Source organism: Hibiscus syriacus, unplaced genomic scaffold (assembly GCF_006381635.1).
Source record: "Hibiscus syriacus cultivar Baekdansim isolate YM2019G1 unplaced genomic scaffold, ASM638163v2 tig00110819_pilon, whole genome shotgun sequence".
Taxonomy (NCBI): domain Eukaryota; kingdom Viridiplantae; phylum Streptophyta; class Magnoliopsida; order Malvales; family Malvaceae; genus Hibiscus; species Hibiscus syriacus.
The window spans coordinates 1,101,322-1,126,881 of record NW_024062875.1 but is presented as its reverse complement, the minus strand read 5'-3'; the positions used below and the strand labels follow the sequence as shown (position 1 = coordinate 1,126,881).

The 25,560-nt window shown below is 34.4% G+C and overlaps 1 protein-coding gene, 1 long non-coding RNA gene and 1 other non-coding gene across 3 annotated transcripts; 2 read left to right on the top strand and 1 right to left on the bottom strand.

Annotated features, from left to right (window-relative positions):
- The first annotated feature begins 2,075 nt into the window (after window positions 1-2,075).
- On the top strand, window positions 2,076-2,158 carry TRNAL-UAA. Its single transcript has one exon. It is a non-coding gene; the product is annotated as a tRNA-Leu (tRNA).
- Window positions 2,159-3,327: 1,169 nt separating this feature from the next.
- Window positions 3,328-24,620, bottom strand: LOC120142065. The gene is made up of 3 exons (XR_005517818.1): window positions 23,673-24,620; window positions 23,451-23,578; window positions 3,328-3,343 (listed from the first exon to the last, which is right to left on the bottom strand). It is a non-coding gene; the product is annotated as an uncharacterized LOC120142065 (long non-coding RNA).
- Window positions 20,096-21,148, top strand: LOC120142064. The gene has a single exon (XM_039156820.1). The coding sequence runs from the start codon at window positions 20,226-20,228 to the stop codon at window positions 21,126-21,128; it is 903 nt and encodes a 300-aa protein (XP_039012751.1). The 5' UTR covers window positions 20,096-20,225; the 3' UTR covers window positions 21,129-21,148.
- Window positions 24,621-25,560: the final 940 nt, after the last annotated feature.

Below are 25,560 nucleotides of genomic sequence, written 5' to 3'. Positions count from 1 at the left end.
CACATTGTATTGGAAACAAGTGTTGGTAATGCTCAATCCCACATAGTATTGGAAACACTATTGGGAATGGTATTTAAGGCTTGGCTTTCCCACTTCCTTGTTGAGTGATAGAGAACAAGGGGGACTCTCGCGCGCCGCCGCCGTCGCCGTCCGTCTCGTGGTCGTGGTCGTGGTCGTGGTCGTGGTCGTGGTCGTGGTCGTGGTCGTGGTCGTGGTCGTGGTAATACGTGTCTTCGACACGTCCGCGCGGATACTATCTTTTTAGAGAAAATTCTTAAGAAACAAATTCTTTTTTTTTAACTATCACAACGAATTTTCGCAACGAATTTGTAAACTATCGCAACAACAACTGTAGACTATCGCAACGAATTTGGAAAATCGCAACGACATTTTCAACTATCGCAACGCGAAATGGAAAATCGCAACGCGATTTTCAACTATCGCAACGCGAAATGCAACGCGAATTTGCGATAGTGGAGATCGCAATGCGAATTTGCAAAATCGCAACGACAACTGTAGACTATCGCAACAACAACTGTAGACTATCGCAACGAATTTGGAAAATTGCAACGACAACTGTAGGTTATCGCAACGCGAAATGAAAAATCGCAACGCGATTTTCAACTATCGCAACGCGAAATGCAACGCGAATTTGCGATAGTGGAGATCGCAATGCGAATTAGAGATCACATTGCGATTTTGTTGGTCATTTTCGCAAATCCAAAAAAAGTTGGTCAAAATCGTATATTATCTAGGATTTTTGGTCACTGAGGTTATTTTCTCTAAACTAATTTATTAGGCCACTTGTTAGACCTCCATAAATTATTCGTTCTTTGTTAGTTTAAAAGTCCCAGAACAACCTCTTCGTTACCTCATTCGAACAAACCCTTTGAAATCAATTACAGCACAGACAAATCTTTAGACAAGAGTTCTGAGAGATTCATATGATTTGGTAAAATGAAATCTAAAGTATGACCAATAGATCTTTCTAGTCTGTAAATCTACAAATAGTCATAATAATCTTATGATTGACATACAACCTAAAGGTCATTCTAAATACTCATTAACACAATCGAGAAAGAAGCTAGCACCTTTAACGACAACCCTTCTTTTTCTCTTCCTTTTTCATAATTTACTCTCTATAATGCAAAAATATCGATCAATGATCATTCTCTCACCTATTAGAAATCTCCCCCATCACATTTGCCTGTCAAAACACATCAATGAATTGAAAAGCAAAAATAAGAAAGTAAGGAAATGATGAGAGTATATATAATACAAGCAAGCTTTGATGGGTTGATGGAAGGAAGGGGGCCCAAGTGAAATATGCCCATTTTAGTACAATGGAGAAATGGGGGTCAGCTCAATATGCAAGTTCAATAAAACATCATCATAAGCTTTTATTTGCTATGAGCCGATCTCCTGAATTTATGGCAAAGAGTTTTTGTTTATGCAACCGCACTAATTCTTTAGGTATGGATGGACTTGAGAGACGGTAGGGCAATCGTCTTCTCTAACAGTTTTAAATTATCATATACTTTAAAAAAATTATTTTCAATTAATAATTTGTTTTTGTCCCCTATAATTTTATAATTTTATCTCCTAGTATAAATTCTTTTGTTTGTTCATGTCTTTAGGGAACATCAACGACTGAGGAGCTGCAAGTTTTTTAACCTGAAAGCAAAAACATAGTTAGCAGTCATATAGAAAAACATTGATTTGTAAATGTTAAAATAAATGAAAGAAAGGTAGATATGTATTATTATTATTATTTTCATCTTTGTTGCTGGAATTGCAAAGAGTTACCTTACGTAACAGCATCAATGCTTCCCTTGCTAAATCCCGTTCATGTTGCGACAAGATGAGAGTTCTGTTTCCGAATTCCCCCTTGCAATTTGGTGGGTGTATTTTAAAAATTCTCTTAATGATTGTGATATAAATAAAGTAGTAAATGTTGATAATTATTTTTTTGTTGAATAACATCATTTTGCGTGAGATCAGAACTTATTCAGTAATTTTTTTAAAATTATAATTAATTAGAATATATTATATATGTTAGGAAGAGGCATATCAAAGCTGGTTTGCCCGAGAGGTTAAGGGGGCAGACTTAAGATCTGCTGCACATAAGTGCGCGTGGGTTCGAACCCCACAGCCAGCATTTTTTTGAAAAAATATATATTTTTTGCTAAATTATGATATGCATAAATTTTATTTAAATTCTTACAAATTAGCTGTCTTGCCCGACATGTTACTGGCCGGACTTAAGATTTTTATCGTCTATGAGTTCAGGGGGTTGTGTTTCTCTGTTTATTATTATTTGGTCTATTTCTTGTTTTAGTCCCTCCGCTAAAATTGGTTTAATTTTAGTTTTAAGTCCTTCTAATTTGTTTTATTTTGGTTTTAAAGACTGGCGTTCCCTATTTTCTAGGGTATATGAAGTCTTGAATCTTGATAAGTAATTCTTGCAATTAAATTTTCAAATCTTTCAACTTTGTCAACGTCAAGCTAGTTAGATGTAGGTTTTAATGTTGCGTGGCACATGTTTCATCCCATATATATCCAATGTTATATAGTTAGAGTACTTATCAAGTGATAATCATGATGTTGTGTGATCAGGAATATCACTGTAAAATGTGTAAATTTGCTAAATGTAGGTCTTGATGTTGTGTGATCCATGCTTCAAATGATTTGTATATGATGTTGTATGGTCCAGGAATATATCAAGTGTACTTTCTAATGTTTCGTGATCCAGAATGTCATTGATGGTATATTATGATGTTGTGCGGTCCATGATCCATTCTTACTTTTACGATGTTATGTGGAATTGTTATGGTTGTTATGTCTTGTGATGTGTTAATTGAAAGTTTGTTGTGCTATTATCTTTGCTTATATATAATTAGTAAGCCTATATTCATGAATCTCATAAAATATAGTAGGGTAAATGCGTAACACTAAGCTTTGTAAGCTCGTCGTTTGAATTGTTTTCATGCACAAATTATAAGATTCATGATTCACGATAGGATATCGATATCATCAAAGAAGTCTTAGTGAAATTACTCAAAAACAACAAATGATTATTTAGATGGATATGCAAGAGTTGTTTTTGTATTGAGTCATTTTGTAATCTATTGTATATACTATTTTAAAAAATAAAAATTGTTCTGAATTTTGCACAGCCTTCTTAAACTGAATATTGGTTCATATTTATTTAATTTTACTTTGATATCATTCTAGTGTTTGAACGTCATACTCATAAACCGCTCGAGATTTATGATGATATATAATACATTAATAAAAAATAAATAAAATTATCAATTATCATATTTGAGGTAAAAAAAATAATCTCATATTTCATAAATTAAAGTTGTTCCTAAATTATGCGAGTTTAGGACTAAAGGACATTAAAACCTGGAATTATGCTAGTTTGATTCACCTCACCAGAAAACTCCTTGCTGGTGAAGGTTCTCTTTGGGTGGCATGGATTCAAAATAATTTCATCAAGAACCAGGATTTTTGGACTATGTCTGAACCGCATAACTCAAGCTGGATTCTTAAACGAATTCTGAAAATTCGATGCATAACCAGTGTTGTGTTGCTTTCTTCTGCATCTAACACTACGCAAATTTGGAATGAGATTCGGCCTAAAAATAGCAAAGTCATGTGGCATAAGTTGATTTGGTTTTCTCTCCATGTACCGAAGCATAGTATTATTTCTTGGATGCTAATTCTGGATCGTCTTCCTACCAAGGACAGATTACACCGATTCGGGATTATTTCTAATGCTGATTGTATCTACTGTAATGATGGAATAGAAACAAGAGACCATATTTTTTGCAATTGCAAGTACACAGCTTCTATTTGGACTTCTCTGCTCCTTCTGTCTGGCTTCCATATGTCTTTCTCCTCTTGGTCCAGCATGCTGGAATGGGCAGCAACCTCATGGAAGGGGAAATCTTTGATTTCAACTGTTCTAAGACTTTCTTGGTATGGGTTTAATTACATCATTTGGGAAGAAAGAAATCGAAGGATCTTTACGGGAAAAAGTCGAACCACCACTGAAATCATCAACAATGTTAAGATGATTGTTGGGATTGTTCTAAGTAACAGGTCCATTGATAGAAACAATAGCATTAACTTATCTTTATGTAGCAATTGGGGTATAGTTTAATTTTGTTTGTACATATGTTCCCCATTCTTTTGAATCTTGATTGTATTATTTTGTAGCAGGTTCTGCTATTTGGGTAATAAAGTTTAATTATCCAAACAAAATAAAGTTGTTCCTAAATTATTTGTTTAACAAATAGATGAATTCATCAAGCGATTTTGATAATAAAAAAGAATACTATTTTTTTTTAAATTTTAAATACAAATAATTATGTCTATAGAATATATGTTGATTAAGGGTACATAATTCATTGTCAACAATTTCGCAGAAGCTACCAAACTCCACGTAGCTTGGAAAAAAGATTAGTTTATTGTCATTTTAAAGATTAGTTTGGAAAAACTAAAAGCGGCACATACCTCTTAATTAATACACTACTCCTTAATACCTTTTTACATTTGTTTAATAGTTTTGCCAAAGAAATTTATGTATGCTGATCAATGGAATATTAATAAGAGAGATTATGAAGAGTGTTGAAAACATTTTGATATTTCGATATAACAAATTAAGTTAAATGAATTTTAAGATTTTCCAAAATGATTTTCTAAGTATATTCGATATAATTATTCGAATATCAAAACATTACTCAAAATATTTCAAAAATCATTTTTAATCCTTACTTAAGTGTAAAATTAAGTTTTAATCTTAAAACAATTTCAAAATAATCTTTCAAAGTATTTCGAACCATTTCAAAGCCAAAAATTCCAGATTGCTCAGAGGGAACCGATTCCCCCCCCCAAGGGGGTACCGATTCCCCCTGAATGGTTTGACTCCGAGATTTCCAGAATGCTCGGAGGGAACCGATTCCCCCATAGGGGGTACCGATTCCCCCCTGTTCAACGGTCGAAATATTTGAATTTTACACTTAGGGAACCGATTCCCTATAAGGAGGAACCGATTCCCCCCACGCTCCAAGCTGTTTTATTAATTGTTTTCACACTAAACGGCTATATTATCTTCATTAATTATCCCCAACGTTCAGAAGTGATTCAATGTGTATTTAAACAAGTTCTGAAGCCCTTGATCAGTAAGAAATCATAGAGAAACAAGAGAGAAAGCATCAAACACAAAGTTTGTGCAATTCAAGCCAATTTTCATTCAATATTCATTTTGCTTTCAAAGAACACTTATTGTGCTCATTTGTAATTTTCTTTGAGTGTTCTTTTCTTGTTCTAGAATTGTACAAACATCTTACCTTGTGAGGTTTTCTTGTAAGTTTGCAAATTTGTAATCTTCTCTTTGGGAAAAAGAGTGTTCTCAAGAGTTGGGGTATACTCTTGAGGGAATTGTAAGGTTATCTCTTTGGCCTCAAAAGAAAGAACAAATTAGTGAATTTGTTGGAAAATCCTTAGTGTGGATAGCTAAGGTAGTGGACATAGACTTTATTTGAGAAAGTCGAACCATTGTAAATCGCTGTGCAATTACTTTCAATTTTCTGCAAAAGCTTCCACAAAAATTTTAATTGCCAATTCACCCCCCTCTTGGTCGATTCCGTCAATCGATTAACTCAACAATTGGTATCAGAGCCTAACTCATTTGAAGGTTTTATCGCCTCTTGAGTCGATTCGGGAAGAGTTATATCGATTATTAAAGTCATCAATGGCCTCCGCTTCAAACTTCGACTCCGGTCTCGATTCGATGCCCGTCAACAAGCCTCCTTTCTTCAATGGAGCTAACTATGCCTATTGGAAGAATAGAATGATGTACTTCATTCAAGCAAGTGACATGGGAGCATGGAATGCTGTAGAAGAAGGATACATCAAACCTCTCACTCATCCAAGGTTGTGGAGTGAAGGAGAGACAAGAATGTTCCAGCTCAACTCCAAAGCCATCCATATTATTTTTTGTGCTCTTGGACCAGATGAATACGGAAGAGTTTCATCGTGTACAACCGCCAAAGAAATATGGGACAAACTTCAAGTCACACATGAAGGTACAGATGAGGTAAAGAAATCAAAAATTAGTATTCTAACGCATAGCTATGAAAATTTCAGGATGAAACCAAATGAAGACATCAAAGCTATGACGGATAGATTTTCAACGATTGTCAATGGTCTCAAATCATATGGAGAGATCATCTCAAATGAAAAGCTTGTGAGGAAGTTAGTCTACTCCCTCCCAAAATCATGGCAATCAAAGAAGACGGCAATCATCGAGTCTAAGGACCTATCGTCCTTAACTCTTGAAGAACTTATCGGTTCACTCCTCACTCATGAGATGATGCTCGAAGATGAGGTGGACCTTGATAAAGTTGAAGAGACACCAAAAGAAAAGGAGAAGAAGAAAAATATTGGAGTTGCTCTCAAATCCACAAAAGATGAGAGTGGTTCTAATAATGATGACGATGACGAGGAAATGGCATTGTTTGCCAAACGGTTCAGAAAAATGATGAGACCTTACCAAGGAAGAAAATTCAAACGAAACGAAGGCCTCAAAAATGAACCAAAAGATAAGGACCCAATCATTTGCTATGAATGCAAAAAGCCGGGGCATGTCAAATATGATTGTCCACAATTGAAGAAAAAGGGTCAATCAAAGAATAAGCACAAGGCTCATGTGGCTACATGGAGCGATGAAGAAAGTTCCGATGAAGAGGAACAAGAAGTAGCAAACTTGTGCTTGATGGCATTCGGGGAAGATTCTAAGGTAACCTCTAACTCATCCGATTTTGATGATTTATCTTATGATGAGTTATTTGAGGAGTACAATGGGTTGGCTTCGGATTATGAGAAATTGTTTTTAAAATATAAAAATGATGTTTCAAAATTGAAAAATGAAAACAAACTCATATCCAAAACCAACAACGATCTTGAAAGTAAAATCAAAGATTTGCAAATCAAACTAGAAGAGTTTGAAAAGAAAAATTTAGATTTGCAAAATTTACTTTCAAAGATCAATGATGATCATCAAAAGAAAATTGATGATCTTAAAACTTCTTTTGATAAAGTTGGAACAAAACATTTTGAAAGAGGTGGAAATTCAAAATCCAACTTTGTTAGAAAAAGTTTTAGAAACTACAATCATAGAGGTCCCCAAAGAACCTCTAATGGAAAAATCATTAGAAGTATGTGGGTTCCTAAAGAACTCATTACTACTAAAGATAAAATATCCTACACAATGGATACCTAAGGGGACTAGGATTTTGGAAACTAATGAATATGGACCCAAAGAATTTGGGTACCAAAAATCAAAAATTAATCTATGTTTGTAGGGAAAGGAGCATTGCTACAAGGCACGAGAAACAAATTCAAACTCATGGTACCTTGATAGTGGATGCTCAAGACATATGACCGGAGACAAAAGCCGGTTCATTGAGCTTAACGCCAAAAATGGAGGAGAATTGACTTTTGGAGACAATTCAAAAGGTCACATTAAAGGTATTGGTAAAATAGGTAATACCTCTTCCATACAAATTAAGAATGTTTTATATGTGAATGGATTAAAGCATAATCTTTTGAGTATTAGTCAATTATGCGATAAAGGATTCAATTTCTTATTTGAAATTAATGGTTGTAAAGTTATTGACATTGCATCTAATCGGATTATGCTTATTGGTCATAGAATAGGAAACATTTACATGGTGCATTTAGATTCTATTGATATGACTAATTTATGCCTAGTTGCTAAGGATGAGCATGATAGTTGGTTATGGCATAGGAGACTAGGTCATGCTAGTATGAGTGTTTTGCAACGGTTAATTCAAGGAGACTTAGTAAGAGGGTTGCCTAAGCTTAAATTTGATAATGATAAAATCTGTGATGCTTGTGCTAAAGGAAAACAAAAACGAGTTTCTTTTAAATCTATTAATGATGTATCAACTAGTAGAGTATTACAATTCATCCATTTAGATCTTTTTGGGCCAACTAGAACTACTAGCTTGGGAGGAAAACAATATGCTTTTGTCTTGGTAGATGACTATTCTAGATACACTTGGGTTCTATTCTTAAGTACTAAAGATGAAGCATTAGAAAATTTCATCACATTTTCAAAAATAATCCAAAATGAAAAAGGTTACTCTATCACTAGTGTTAGAAGTGATCATGGAACTGAATTTGAAAATCTTGGATTCATTGAGTTTTGTAATTCTAATGGTATTAGCCATAATTTTTCAGCACCTAGAACCCCTCAACAAAATGGAGTTGTTGAGAGGAAAAATCGAACTTTAGAAGAAATGGCTAGAACCATGCTTTGTGAAAATAATTTGCCAAAATATTTTTGGGCGGAAGCCACAAATACCGCTTGTTATGTTGTAAATCGAGTAATGATTAGGCCAATTTTAAAGAAAACTCCATATGAAATTCTCAAAAATAAAAAGCCTAACATTAGTTATTTTCATCCTTTTGGATGTAAATGTTTTATTTTAAACAACGGTAAAGAAAATCTTGGCAAATTTGATGTTAAAAGTGATGAAGGAATTTTTCTGGGTTATTCCTTAAATTCTAAAGCTTATCGTGTATTTAATAAAAGAACTTTAGTTGTAGAAGAGTCTATACATGTTGTTTTCGATGATAATCCCCTTCCGAGGAAGGATTCTTCTGTTAATGATGATGTAGGTATTGTACAAGCAAATGACGTTAGACATGACGTTGGAGAATCATCATCAAAGGAAGAAACAAAAGATGAGGAAACTCATGATCCCCTCGAGAATCCAACCATTGAAGAAAGGGAAGTATCTTTTCCAAGAGAGTACAACTATGTCAAGGATGGTGAAATTATAGGTGATCCATCAAAAGGGGTAACTACTCGATCTTCTCTTAGAAATATCTGTAATTATGTTGCATTTATTTCATGCATAGAGCCTAAGAACATCAAAGAAGCATTAAATGATGAACATTGGATTATGGCTATGCAAGAAGAATTAAATCAATTTGAGAGAAGTAAAGTATGGACATTAGTTGAAAGGCCTAGTAATAAATCTACTGTAGGTACTAGATGGGTTTTTAGAAATAAACTTGATGAAAGTGGTATTATAGTGAGGAACAAGGCTAGACTTGTTGCTCAAGGCTATACTCAAGAAGAAGGCATAGACTATGATGAAACATACGCTCCCGTAGCTAGGATGGAAGCAATTAGAATGTTATTAGCATTTGCATGTTTCAATGAATTTAAATTATATCAAATGGATGTTAAAAGTGCATTTTTAAATGGTTTTATAAAAGAAGAAGTGTACGTGGAACAACCTCCAGGTTTTGAAGATTCAAATTTTCCGGATCATGTTTTAAAATTGACAAAAGCTCTTTATGGTTTAAAACAAGCTCCTAGAGCTTGGTATGAAAGATTGTCAAATTTTTTAATTGAAAAAGGTTTTTTAAAAGGGAAGGTTGACACTACATTGTTTTTAAAGAGAAAAGGTAAAGATTTATTAGTAGTTCAAATTTATGTTGATGATATAATATTTGGTTCTACTAATGATGTTCTTTGCCAAGAATTTTCTAAGCTAATGCAAAGTGAGTTTGAGATGAGCATGATGGGGGAGCTCTCATTTTTCTTGGGACTCCAAATCAAGCAAAGAAAAGATGGCATCTTCATTAATCAAGCTAAGTATGTCAAAGATATGCTCAAGAAGTTTGGACTGGAAAATGGGAAACCTCATAACACTCCAATGAGCTCTTCAACAAAGCTTGACTTAGATGAAGGAGGTAAATGTGTGGATGTTAAATTATATAGATCCATGATTGGCTCATTGCTTTATCTAACCGCAAGTAGACCAGATATTATGTTTAGTGTTTGCTTGTGTGCTAGGTTTCAATCATGTCCTAAAGAATCACATTTACTAGCTGTTAAGAGAATCTTTAGATACCTTAAGGACACTCCTAGTTTAGGACTTTGGTATCCTAGAGACTCTAGCTTTAGCTTGCATGCCTTTTCTGATGCGGATTATGGAGGATGCAAATTAGATAGGAAAAGCACCTCCGGTACTTGCCAATTCCTTGGAAATATGCTAATTTCTTGGTTTTCAAAGAAACAAAATTGTGTTGCATTATCTACCACTGAAGCGGAATACATTTCAGCCGGTAGTTGTTGTGCACAAGTTTTATGGATGAAACAACAACTTTTTGATTATGGAATTGAAGTAGGTACCATTCCTATCAAGTGTGACAATACTAGTGCTATTTGTCTCACTAAAAATCCCATCCAACACTCTAGAACTAAGCACATTGAAATAAGACATCACTTCATTAGAGACCATGTCACTAAGGAAGATATAGTTTTAGAATATGTTGATACTTTGCATCAATTAGCGGATATCTTTACAAAACCCTTAGACAAGGAAAGGTTTTGGACACTTAGAAGAGAATTAGGTTTAACTAACCTATCTTTACTTAGTGTTTAAAATAATTTAGCACTTTTAATAAATACTGAAAAATGCTTATAATAATAATTTTTGATTGCATTCTTGCTATTAGTTAGGGGGAGTTTATGATTCTTAATGAAAATTAATTTTATGTTCAAATAATGTTTAAAGATTAATTTAATTGTTTGAACATAATTATTTTTCAATATATGAGTTGCCTATACCACTAGAGAAGATTAATTTAGCATTTTATATGCTTAAAAGTCGGATTTTAGCATTTTTTGCAGAGGGAATCGATCCCCCCATGAGGGAACCGATTCCCCCTTTGAAGGGGAACCGATTCCCCCCCACAGGGGAATCGATACCCCCTGGGGTTCTGTTAAATCGGGCAGAACACCCCAAAAACCCCAAAATCCTCATTTTTCTTCTTCTTCCGCCGTTTATCACCCTATAAGCACTCAAATCTTCATTCTTGCCTCAAATCATTGATTTTAATCAGAAATCACTTCAAATATCATCTCCTAAACTTGCAATCATCATTAAAATCGTGCAAACAACATCTAAATCCCCTCAATCTTCATCTTTCAAGGTAAATTTTTCTAAACTCTCTATTTCATTGTTTTTGAACATAGGATTAGTTTCAATTAGTTCTAGGTTGAAATAGTGATCGGGCATTGATTATTTAGTGATTAGAAACTAGATGTTACAACTAATTTCATCAAAAACACAAGAATTTTTCAAAATTTTTTAAATTTTTGAAATAAAAAAAATGTTATTTTTCAAATTATTGTGTTTTGATTAAATTATGTTGTTATTATGAAAAACTATACATATATTGTTTCTCAAAACCATATTTTTCAAAAGTTTTTCAAAAACTTTGCCCATTAGGATTGATTTAGAGAATCTTGAAATATTGAGGACTCATTTGAGTTTTGGGATTAATTGAATTGCATACATTTGTTTTTAAAATTGCAGGTTATCAATTCTATTCCGATTTCCTAAACCATGTCCAATCCTAAACGTGCTAGGTCTTCATCTAGTCGTTCTAGTCGTCAACCAAATCCTCCTCCTATTCCTCAAAATCCTATTCCAAATCTTGATCCTAACTTGACTATCCAAAATTCTTGTTTCAATCAACCGGGTCCTAAAGATTATCGTTATTGGTTTTACCAATATTTTGACTCGTATAAGATTAGGGAAGAACGTATCCCATCTCTTCAAACTATGGTTGACATTAACTTTAAATATCTCCCTATCTTGCACGAATGGAAATTTGATAAACTTTTCGAACTTGAACCCATTGTCTATCATCAACTTGTTCGTATCTTCTACTGTAATGCCGTTTGTATCAAAAATCGTGACAAAACCAAAACCATAGGAGTGCGTTCCTACCTCCTAGGTCAATATTTCCATCTTGATCCGGATTACATAGCCAATGCCTTAGGCTTGGATAATGAAGGTTTATCAAACGAAAAACAAGTTTTAGGCTCACGATATAAACAGAATGATAGTGCAAGTGTTTTAGATCTCCATGAGCGTTTTCTTCATCTTATGATCACTTGGTGGTTTCGACCATCCGGGGGTCGTTATTCTACTCTTAGAGCTTTAGACCTTTGGTGGTTGCATTGTTTTGAAAACAATATAAAAATAAACCTTTCCGAGATTATCTTTGCTGAGATCGTTGAAACCGTTAACTTAGTGCCAAATAAGAAACTCTGTTCTTCACTAGTTTACGGTTGTATCCTTAGTAATCTCTTTTCTAAAGCCAAACTCCGAGTTGGTCTAGATGCCTCATTTCCTCTTAAGAAACAAATCAATCTTCTTTCTTTAACAAGAGCGGGATGGGTCAAAAATAAGGAAACCGGTGCATAGGTTCGATCTTCTACTCCGGGAGCTAGTTCTTCACAAGCTCCACCCGAAGCTGACGAAGATCCCGAGTTTGAACAATTAATGAGGGATATCGATGAAGGTGAAGAAGAACCTGAACAACCCGAGGAGCACGCACAACAATCGACTCAAATGCCTCCATATTTTCAATCCTTTATGGAGACATTTGATTTCCGTTATGCGATAATGGATTCGCGCTTTTCCTCTATAGAGTCTCATTTATCCACAATGGGAGCTCAACAATTAGAGATTCTTCAGGAGATGCGTGCAAACAATGAAGCAACCAATGCTCGTATTAATGAACTAACTCATGAAATGGCTGCTATGCGAGCCCGTTTTCCTCCTACCGATCCGGATGCTTGATTTTGTGTTTAGCTTTACAACTTTGAACAAAATGAATATTGTTTCAACATTTTGAATTGTTTGATTTTGTGGATTGTTGGATTTTGGATTTATGGATAGTGTGAACTTATATGTTTAGTGTGTTTTATTCGTTATTGCATCATTTACATCATTATTAGCAATATGACCAATTATGCCATATCACATTATTTATGAATATTGATTACGGAACTAATGGCTAACGTTTCTCTTAATTGTGATCTTAGCAGCTTATGCATACATATACCTAATCAAATGGCTTAATATTTTTCACGTTTATTTGAATCTTTTTGATTTAACAAAAAGGGGGAGAAGTGTGTTTTAAGTGTGTGTTTTTAAAATGATGAATGGGAGAAGTGTTAAAGTAAGGGGGAGTAATGAGTAATTTCAAAACTTGATTTCAAAATCTTAAAATTACTAAAATGTTTTGTTATATCAAAAAGGGGGAGATTGTTGAAAACATTTTGATATTTCGATATAACAAATTAAGTTAAATGAATTTTAAGATTTTCCAAAATGATTTTCTAAGTATATTCGATATAATTATTCGAATATCAAAACATTACTCAAAATATTTCAAAAATCATTTTTAATCCTTACTTAAGTGTAAAATTAAGTTTTAATCTTAAAACAATTTCAAAATAATGTTTCAAAGTATTTCGAACCATTTCAAAGCCAAAAATTCCAGATTGCTCAGAGGGAACCGATTCCCCCCCAAGGGGGTACCGATTCCCCCCTGAATGGTTTGACTCCGAGATTTCCAGAATGCTCGGAGGGAACCGATTCCCCCATAGGGGGTACCGATTCCCCCCTGTTCAACGGTCGAAATATTTGAATTTTACACTTAGGGAACCGATTCCCTATAAGGAGGAACCGATTCCCCCCCACGCTCCAAGCTGTTTTATTAATTGTTTTCACACTAAAACGGCTATATTATCTTCATTAATTATCCCTAACGTTCAGAAGTGATTCAATGTGTATTTAAACAAGTTCTGAAGCCCTTGATCAGTAAGAAATCATAGAGAAACAAGAGAGAAAGCATCAAACACAAAGTTTGTGCAATTCAAGCCAATTTTCATTCAATATTCATTTTGCTTTCAAAGAACACTTATTGTGCTCATTTGTAATTTTCTTTGAGTGTTCTTTTCTTGTTCTAGAATTGTGCAAACATCTTACCTTGTGAGGTTTTCTTGTAAGTTTGCAAATTTGTAATCTTCTCTTTGGGAAAAAGAGTGTTCTCAAGAGTTGGGGTATACTCTTGAGGGAATTGTAAGGTTATCTCTTTGGCCTCAAAAGAAAGAACAAATTAGTGAATTTGTTGGAAAATCCTTAGTGTGGATAGCTAAGGTAGTGGACGTAGACTTTATTTGAGAAAGTCGAACCACTGTAAATCGCTGTGCAATTACTTTCAATTTTCTGCAAAAGCTTCCACAAAAATTTTAATTGCCAATTCACCCCCCTCTTGGTCGATTCCGTCAATCGATTAACTCAACAAAGAGAAATTCAAATGCTGACCCCGAATTTTTTAATATTAAGTTTAGTAACTTGCATATATATACTAATATCTTCACTTAGTACACTATAACTGATGAAATGATTATTAATTATTATATTAAATCTTCTGTAATTAATTTCTTCTTATAGTAGTCAAAGGAATGGAAGTACAAGTGAGCAGTGGCGGATGCACTAAGTCCCCATAGGGGCCAAGTGCATCCTCATTATTTTAAAAATGTGGTTAAATTTAGCTTAATATGTTAAGGAAAAAAGATAAAAAATTATAATTTTTGCATACCCATTATTTTTAAGAAAAGAAAATTAAATTTTTTTACCCCGTTCTTATATTTATGGATCCGCCACTGCAAATAGGCGAAAACTGGGTTTTTTTTTTTAATTAGTTACTTGTGATTGAGTTGTGTTTATTTTTTCTTCATGCAGGTTGCAATTTGCTTGATAAATAGATTGAGTTAAAATCTCTCCTTAATCAAGGGAAGAACTTCCATTCAATTTAATGTGGGGATAAACATGACAAATCATTAATTTAAGTACTCTCATTAAGAAACGCGGTTTATTAAATTCAGAACAACAAGTCCAAAGGAATCCCTCCCCATATGCCATGCGCGCGCATCTCCCTCCGCCTAGTAGTTGATTCACAAGGCTTAAAGTAGAGGGGATGGATAAATAACTTCCAAAATTCGATTCCATAAGATAATATATTCACCTGGTTAGCACACCCCCAAAACAGAACAAAAAAGACCACACTGCCCCAAAGTTCAGCCATGACATAGAACAAAGTTCAGCAAGAGGACCAAGGAATGTGGGTCCAAGAATCGCTAGAAGCTTATCAGCAAGTGCCTCAGGGTGGATGTAATTGCTGAAAGGATACAACAAAAACCCAAATGCACCAAAAAAGGAACAATAACAGTGTAGAAAAGAGCCTTCTTTGGCAACACATGAACCAACTTGGTGTATAACAGCCGTAGGCAAATTAACTCACGTCTTTAAGAATGGTATAATCTCTGCACTGCTTCCTTTAGCACATCCCTATGGATTGTGTAATTGAAAAGGATGCAAAAGAACATTAACCCCAGTGGGATAATCTTCTTGAGACTCACAAGCTCAATACCCAACAACTTTAGCGGCTGAGTTTCACCATACAAAGGCATTCCCATCAACTGCAGCAGCAACAGGCTCGCCTCGCAAATAAAGCTCTTCCCTTTGGGGGATAAACCATTTGGTTTTGCTACAACGCTTGGAACTCTTTTATAAGATACAGATAACCCAATCCTAAGGGTTTTATGCCGAAAAGCCTCTGCTTTAAGCCTTGTGATGGGTTAAAAAAAGGCTTCTGACTCTGGTTGGATTTGGCGGCAGTGAAAGGAGGAGGAGGCACGAACAGTGTAATTTTTTTATTGTCATATAATGCTTCTGTTAAAAGTTAACGATTTAATGATTAAAATCGAACAAACCAATAATGTAACTGATCAAAATAAATTTTTAACATATGCGATGCTCTAACTCAAAATCTCAAAAAATGATAACAAATTCCTCAACTATTGAAGTCGCGGTCGCTTGATTCATACATATATGTTTTGTTCTTAATTGGCAAGAAAACAACAAAAAGTTACCAATATTTTGAGATTAAAATTAACAGACATAATTTGGTTTACACTAATTCCGTTGTTGATTAAATCAATAAATTAAAGTACCCTTTCCTGGTGCGTTAGGTATTGTTGTTAAGAATGTCCAAAAGTTTACGTTACTTGGATTTCATTTATTCTTTGTTCCGGCAAAACTTTCATGATAATGTTTTGAAATAAATTAATTCACGAGCTAATGCACTCCCAAGATTAATTGCTCAAATAGGGTGAAATCCACAGTGTTGATCGTAGGTCACCATGCACTCCGGACGACCTACCCTTGCTCAAACAGAGAGAATGAACGTGAGAATGAACGTATTGCATGGCACATGCACGTCCCAACACATAGGTCGTCATGCCCTCCGGGCAACCTACAAGGTCGCCATGCCTTCCGGGCGACCTTGTAGGTCGCCATGCACTCCGAGCGACCTACCCTCGCTCGGCTTCCCTCGGATTCCCTCGCATAGCTCGTTCGGATGGCCTCGGTCGGATGGCCTCGGATGCTCTCGGATGGCCTCGGATGCTCTCAGATGGCCTCGGTCGGATGGCCTCAGTCGGATGGCCTCGGATGCCCAGCGTGTTGGGACGTGCATGGCACATGCAATCTCTTGTAGCTCGCCGGGAAGACATGGCGACCTAGTAGGTCGCCCGGAAGGCATGGCGACCTACGGCCAACACTGTGGATTTCACCTTATTTGAGCAATTAATCTTTGGAGTGCTTTATCTCATGAATTAATTTTTTCCAGAACATTATCTCGAAAGTTTTACCCTTTGTTCTTATCTTTGTGAATTAGGTACTCAAAGGCTTGGGTTTTAAACTGAAAATACAGCTTTAACTCCATCATTTCTATATATATTAGTCCAGCTTTAAATTGATATTCTTTCCTAAATAAAGATTATTAAACAGTGTTTGATTATTTACATAAAGAATGGATATTATGAAATTTTAGGGTAAAATCTGAAGCCCCACCATCAAAAAAATAAGTTTCGTCTTTGAATCCGTCTGCTAAAGCCTGTGAAACACCTTTTCCTGTTTCTTGTGCAGATTCAGTTTTCATTTAATTGCGCAAATGAAGGAACATGCCCCAAGGCCAGTACTTTTCTTGGGGTCCATACCCCCACAAAGAATGGCAACCCCCACTTAATCAATTCTAAAAGCTTCAAAAACCTAAAACAATATAGAAATTATTTGTTTAATTGTTGAGTATTTTCATGACAATTTCGTATTTCTTATTCAATGCCAGGTAGTTAAAACATTTTTGTAAAAGAAAAAGAATAAACTCTTTTGTCTTCTCATGACATCAAATAAATATGTTTGATTAAAAACCTAATCATAACATAAAACGCACATGCATGTTCCAATTAACAGTCCTTTGTCTCTCGCCTCCCTTTCTAAAGCACTCAAGTCCCGTGTTATTTCTTTTGGTCACACGTCAACAAAGCTTAAACTTTACTCAGTTTAATAAAAAAAAATGGAGGGCATTTATTTATTGACCTAAAAGCCAAAACCCTAACTTGATGGGTGCTTGAAGCATTGATTTCAATGTTGCTTCTTAACTGTAACCACGTGCTTTAATTAAATTAGTCATAGAATAAGGTGTAATAAGTTACGTATTTTAATCTATATAGTCAATATATTTAATAGTAATAGGGACTCATTGAGTAATTTTAGTATGAAAGAAATATTATTCTTTTTATAGAATTTGAGTTCGAATAATTACATATATATAATATATGATTAATTTTTTTTAAACAGATAGTACTTTATATTCATTTCATACTATTTAAAGCATGATAATAACGAGAGGGGAAATGTATAAAAAAGAAAATAAAAAAAGGATGAAAGTGGTTATTCCCCCCAACATCATGCCTAGCTTTTTTCTAATCATAAGGTGTGTTGGAAGCGGCAACAATGGGTGGGTCTAGAGGCTAAAAAAATGACTGTCCCTTGTTCCCATATGTAATGGGGTAAGGGGAGGTCAGATAGTAGGATGTTCCAACACCAAGTTGAGAGCAACTTCCGTAGAAGACCTCCGAATTATGAAATGCTCTCCGTGGGACTCGATCCCACGACCTCAAGATTAAGAACCTTGTGTTCTACCAACTGAACTGGATAGTCATCTCGTCTAGAGACTAAACTTTACTATTAATTTTCTGGATCTATCATTCCACTCTGCCCCTACAATATTATTTAAAATTTTCATGTTTATTTCCATGTTTGAATATGAATATTAGTAAATACATTAAAACTTAAATAGGAAAAAAATATAAGATGGATTAGTCTGTAGTACACTAATAATGAAGAGATAATTTTATACGCAATATTGAAATAAATGTGTTTAAATACATCAAGAATTTTATAAAATTATTGTTAATCTCAGTAATTTAATTTTATAATATTATTTTAAATTAAAAATATTAATATTTTTTTGTGATTTCTCATTAATTTACTATTAACTGTTGATTTAACAGTGGTAGAAAATGTTAAAATAATGTTTAATCTACATATTGTCTTTAGTCTTTAAAATGTATATATATATATATATATATATATATTATCATTAATTAAATAATATATATTTTAAATTATTTAAATTTGTAACTTTTAAATAAAAATGACAAATAATTATAGATTCAGAAGACTAAGAATTTATTTTATAATTATCAGATCAATAATTTTTATAATAACATAAGATAACATAAACTAATAAAAAATCAATAAAAAATACAAATATTTGATATTATAAAATTTAAATTTAAATTGTTATAATAACTTTTAACCTATTTAAATCAAATAAATACCGCTTTCCCAGGAAATTACACAATTTCCTTTTCCATGTTAGCAGCATGCTATCTTTCCACATCATATTTGTTTTCACTGTCCCATAAACTTTATTAAAGACTTACCAGGTGCCATATTTATCTTTCTACACTTCAAAAACAGTAATCAATTAAAGTATTTTATTTATTTATTTTGTAATCACTCAATAAGTCACAAAAGCATCCATTATGTCTCGAAATTAATGAGAAATCACAAAAGCATCCATTATCATCTCACAACCAGACTGCTGGTATTGACACCATCTCCAACTTTCTTCTTTGGCATAATACAAAAATAAATGTCTAAATTATGTTTTGAAAAAATATTTTAGTGTCTAAAGAATTTTTTATTAAAAATAGATGTATAACGTTTTCTCCGTTATCATTTCAGGTACTCGAATGTTAACCGCCGTTAAAAATCTCTGTTAAGTGACATATGTCATGTTTTTTATAATTTTAAGATTTTTATTTAAAATAAAAAAATATATTAAAAACCTTGAAAATTTCAATTCTTAAAAAAACTCCAAAACTTTTAAAATTTTAATTTTAATCTCGTTGTCACCGTCGATCACCACCAACGCCGTTAATCGGTCGATCACCTAACGACGTGTGACCGACAAATCATCCACGACCAAGCCCCTCATACTTTCACAACCGATCGAACACCAAAAAATCGTGCAAAATGAAAGATTTTATTTTAGGGTTTTGAATGATTTTTGTTTAGGAATTTATATATTTAGGGAGATTTGGTGTTCAATCTATTACAAAAGTATGAGGATTTTTGTCGTGGATGGTTGGCCGGTCACACGTCATCGAGTGTTCGACTAATTGACAACGTTGGTGGCGGCTAGTGGTGGTAAAGGGATCAAAATTAAGTTTTTAAAAGTTTTTTAAGATTTGAAATTTTTTTAGGTTTTTATTAAAAAAATATTTTTTATTAAATAAAAATTCTCAAATTACCATAACGTAACACGTGTCACTTAACGGAGATTTTGAACGGTGGTTAACGCCCGAACACCTAAAATAGTAACATAGAAACAATCACCTATCTTTAACAAAAATTTCTTTAAATACTAAAACATTTTTTCGATGCATAATTTAAACACTTATTTTTATATTAAGCATTCTTTTTTTCATTAATTTTTATATTTGACAAACCAAAACATTTATTGTTAAATAATTAAAATATATCAAATAAATATTATTTTATAATCATACTATATTAATAATAAAAAAAACTTCAGCTTCTTTTACCTATATGAGAGAGAGAGAGAGAGAGAGGGAGAGAGAGAGATCCATATTTGTTTAATACGCATGCATATGCACCTGAATTTCCTTGCTGCTGTTGTCTTCATCTTCTTCAAAAAAACTGAAACCAGTGAGAGACGGCAAAGCACAAACGTTGTTCAGTTCTCGAACATATTCTATTTTGTTTTCCTTCCGACAAGCTAAAAGAGAAACACCCATATCTCAAAACCTTTTGATCTTCCTTCTCGAAATCTGAAACTTTTTTGTACTTGTTTTGCAGTTTTCAATATATACAATGAGAGATATTGTTTCTTGTTTCAGTGAAAACGCAATAAATGTTTCACATTCTTCATGTTCTAGCTATTCAAGCAATGGTTGCATCTCCCCGAGCCTAGTGCCTTCGGTCCAGAACGCGGTCACAGGCATTTACAAAGTCATTCTTTCAACCCAGAAACAGTGTTCAATCAAGGTCACTTGGTGCAAGAACCAAACCGGTGGTCAAGGCCTAGCCATAAACTTCGGTGATTACCCTTCAACATGTTTCAAACTCAACACCAATTTAAGGTTCTTCAGGAAGAAGAAAGGCAGCAAAGTGATCGAATCTGATCATTATAAGATCGAAGTCTTTTGGGACCTTTCCACCGCTAAGTACGACACCGGACCCGAACCGGTCGACGGGTTCTACGTTTTAGTCATGGTTGATTCAGAGATAGGCCTTGTTTTAGGCGATATGAACGAAGAGGCAGTCACCAAGAAGCTCAAAAACACAACCCCAGTTGCTAAAGCTGCCCTCATTTCCAGGCAAGAACATTGTTCGGGCAATACAGTTTATTCCACCAAGGCTCAATTCTGTGATACGGGAATTGTACACGATATTATAATCAGATGCAGTTGGGAACATGAAGGCCTAAAGCACCCGGTTTTATCGGTTTGTATCGATAAGAAGACGGTGATAAAAGTGAAGAGGCTGCAATGGAATTTTAGAGGAAACCAGATGATATTCGTTGATGGGTTGTTAGTTGATCTGATGTGGGATGCGTACGATTGGTTCTTCAAGCCTGTTACCGGTTCAGCCGTGTTCTTGTTTAGGACAAGAAATGGTTTGGATAGCCGGCTTTGGTTTGAGGAGAAGATGGTGAAGAAAGACCAAGATAGAGTCGAGTTCTCGTTGTTGATTTGTGCCCGTAAGAACACATAAAACAAACTCATCGCTTGTTCATGTTAGGTTTCTTGTTCTATTTCAGTTTTTTTTTGTCCAAATTTTTACTTAAATTCTTTGATCACGTGAGAGAAGAATTAACTTGCGCTGCCGAATATTTTAGTTTCTGAGAGTTGCAGAACGTGAGCCATAGGTTTCTGGATTTTCTTCTGTTTCTCTGGTAAGAAAAGATTTGGAAATTCATTACGGGAAATGAATTAATGCTAATAATGACGAGGTTGAAATAATTGAAAAGGTGGTAATTTGTAAATGAGAAGACATCTCAAATTGAAGGGTATCAATGAAGATTTTGATAAAAAGTAATTGGATATATTGAAAGATATCAAGGAAGATTGGTAGCTTTTGCCTTTAAAAGGACAAAATAAGGTGGGGAATCTCCTGCTAGTGTTCAGTAACAATTTGACTATATTTTCCATTTAAATTATTTAAGATTTCTGGTTTATCAGGCATACAGTATGCATTTGTCACCTTTATAATAAGATACATAGTGATCACAATTCTACCTTGCTTTGGTTCTACTATGCATTACGCTATGAAAACAAGCGAGAGCATGCGCATGGGTTGTTTGAACCACTTATATGCTTTACACCTTTTATAAAAGGATAGCAGCTCCTGTATTAGGGCCAAGGATGGACCAATGGGTGCTGCGGTGTGGTCACATCCTAAAATTTTAATTTTTTATATTTTTTATTAATATATATTTTCATATTTTTGAAATTTAATAAGTTTGTATTTCTTAAAATAAAATCATGCGTCTGTCTAATCTTTAGCAAGAAACAAAAGTTTAGCAAGGGCACTTGGGGTTCAGTGAGATGCCACTAAAAATGCAGGCATAGTCAGACTCTTCTTCATTGGATCATCAGGAGAGGAGACCAATTAGGATTGCGAAGGCATACATATTTCCTTGATAAAGAGAAACATTAATTTAAATGAAGTCAACTAAGAAATCCTCGTGAATTTGAACTGTAACTGGACCCTCTAAAACAGAGAGTTAGAATTTAAAAATATAAGCATGGGGCTGACAAGAATGTTTTTTCATAAACACAGAAATTAGACAGATAAACCGAAACTTGGTAACTTAACTGTTTTATGGACATTCAATCTCAAAAGCCGACAAACTAAAATTGTGGTGGCCAACACCATGAATCAATGTCCCAAAGACAAACTTGCTTTATGTACATAAAGAGTGTGGGAGGGGAGGGGAGGTTTTCAAACACCCAATTACACTCAAAAATGGCAAAAAGGATGCTCACCATCTCTACTTATATCATATGTAAAGTTCGTGGTTACTCTTCTAATAATTTAATTTTGAAAATTTAAAATTGGGTTTGAATTTATTCATGTATTGATGCAAATTGAAGAGTTTGGCATGAGTTGATGGTTAAAATTCAGTAGCTTTATCTCTTTGGTCATGGCAAATTCATGGGTCTTGGCTTAAGATTAAGAGACACTAAATCAATAATAATTTTAACATTAGAATTCACAGAAGCCCGAGATCCAGGAGTCCAAGAAAACGTAGTTGTGTTAAAGCATTGCAACATCGTGAGTGAAGTCCTCATGTTCCTCTATGCACTTTTGCCTTGAAACCTTTAAAATCCATCTGCCATTCTTCTTTCCCATCTCGCTGCTTTAACTGAAAAGGTGTCGTTCTACGATTTTCACAACACCACGCTTTCTTTTTTCCACTTTGTCTATGCTTTATTTTCTTCATGTGAATTTAAAAGATTAAACCAAGGTGTTTTGGGTTTTAAAGTACAAAGTGACCGAGCTTGCCTTGGCATTCCTGCTTCTGCCTTGTGGCTATTTCAGATTCTTCATGTGAATTTTACAGCTGCGGACTGGAAATACTTCTTTTATATTTTGTTAGTTGGAAAGCGATGTGCATAGCCTGTCAAGATTCATTTAATAACGTATACGTCTGCAGTTAACACCTCTGTTTTCTAACCATCATCTTTATTATTCCCATTTCAACGTTATTTTGAATGCCTTTTATCATATCACCTATCAAAGTGACACCATGAAGGGGTCGCTTGCCGTTCATAATGAATGAATCTATGTAGTATTCGGTTTAGATTAAATGTTCATCTATTTCGGCAAATTGGGGAATCATGTGTTTGTCACTGCAGTAACCATGTAAATATAAAGTTGTAAGGTCTGCTTTCATCAGGAATGATTTCGTATTGGAATCCCAAACTAGGTGCATTTCTGTATGTTTATGTGCACAGAGAGATGACAAAGCAATTATGTGGAAAAATAAGTATATAATATACCTATTTAACAACCATGAGGAAGGTAAATAACATACATTTCAAGTTCTACAATTGCTCAAATCATCCATAAATTCATCTGATGAACAATGATCGAAAATAAAAGAAACAAGAAACTTATACCACTGTCCAGTGATCCAGCACCTGAAAGGACCTTATCTTCTGCAAAAAAATAAATAAAAATCAATCAAAATATCGTAAAATCAGAAAAAAAATATGCAATATAGATCAAAGATAAACTATAGGGGGTACTTACTACACTCTTTTGCATTACAAATGCACTTCAACCCAACACCACAGTTGCCATTAGGCTTTTTACATTCATTGCATATGTTCGGTACATGGTCGGGAATGTCGAATGAAATCCTTGTCCCCAAACCAACTCCTTCATAGTCTTCCTCAATTAAAGACCTTCTATAAACCCTCTTGTAACTTGAGCAACCCAAATCTTTTGGATGAAAATAGGGTCAAGATTTTCAGTATCTTCAACTACTAGACATGAATGAGGAACTTCAGAAGCGGCTCTACACATGTGCAGACGACTGCAGTTGCGAATAAACGCTGCCGCGGGATTCCCTTTGTGTGAGCAGTTGAAGAGAAGAAGTGAGTTGGGGTGAGGAGGAGAAGGGAAACCAGCTGAAAGGAGTGTTGGGGATACAAACTGCTCTGAAGAAGAACAACTACTGTGAAACACTGTTAGTGTTTTACTTGTGTAATCAATAGAAGAGATGGGAAATTGACCCACAGAGGTTCTAAAGTATAGCTTCTGAGATTTGCATAGGATCATGCGGTTTAATGGGAAGGGGTTTGTAGAATTTGGAGACAAGAGAGGCCTTTGAAGCTGATATTACCACATTGGATGGGAGTGTGTAAGGCTGTAGAGGTGGTGTAAAGGAGCATCTGGGAAAGGAGAAAATATTGAAACTTGTGGTTGTTGAATATCTGCAGGATCTTTTCCATTGTTCCTTTGCTTGTTTGACTCTTTCAGATGATATGAATGAAATTGCAAGGATGGTGATAAGGGGAGATAAGAACATATGAAAACAGAGAATCTGTTAAGAGAATGTCACGTTCTGGGCCTCAACTTTCACCTGTTATTTTTATATTTTCACATGGAACTCCATGTATCTTTTTCAGTGGGATACTGCTTTTCTTCTTTAAATATCCTTTTGCAGCTTTCTCCTTGTTTCTCCACTTCACTGATACTCGAATTGGATCTTGGTTGGTCACTTCATGTATATTTGTAGACCATCAAGTTGATGTCCTTTGGTGCCAAATACATGCAGAGTTAAGAGTATGTTGATGAAAATTGTGGAGTGTTTTGAGCCTTTTCTTGCCATTGTGGAATGATGATGGCAGACAGGATTATGGGATGGGACCATCTTGATTATGCCTAATTAACCTATTAGTAGCGTAGCTTATCGACTAATGTGGAATAACAAAGTCAAAAAAGTAGTTTTATCATCTTCGAGGATTTTCTGCCGCGTGTATACAACTAAAACCTTGCAAAAGCTTAACATGTAAAGCAGGCATAACAAAAACGACGCTGAACTGACAGTGAATTCTACATCCGAGCTAACAGTGCCCAAAAGATGATGTGGCGAAGTCGGTGGCTAAACGGGACTTCCCTCACCCAGTTGGACCCATGATTACTTTATATTTTTCTCCTTCCTTTTAAGGGTTCTATTGTTAAAGAAGCTAGCTTTCTGGTGGGCTTCATTTTGGGCATTCTCACAAACACTGTCCAACAGAAAAGCAAAGGGTTCTATAGTTCTTTAAATTCGAAACATCTAAAGGAAATATCACTCTTTTTAACAATTGAGATTGCTTAATGGGTTCGGTTTGTTTTATTAGATTGCCATAAGTAGAATATTTCAATATTATCAAATACCGATATTATTTAAGGATCATACAATTTCGCCCCAATAGATTAATTGATAATTACTATTTTTTAATTAATTTTAATCGACAAACTGATCATATAAATTTTAACGTTAAACCTTTTTATAATATATTAGCAATGCAATATGAAGGTTAAAATATAAAATGATTAAGTGTGCAAATGCATAATCCAAAGAAGATATTTGTCGCGTATCTAATATCTTATTAATACACGATTCTTCCTGACAATTAACATCGGCATT

Excerpts from the sequence above, each read along its gene's own strand:
- LOC120142064 (XM_039156820.1), top strand. The coding sequence starts at position 20,226 with ATGAGAGATATTGTTTCTTGTTTCAGTGAAAACGCAATAAATGTTTCA.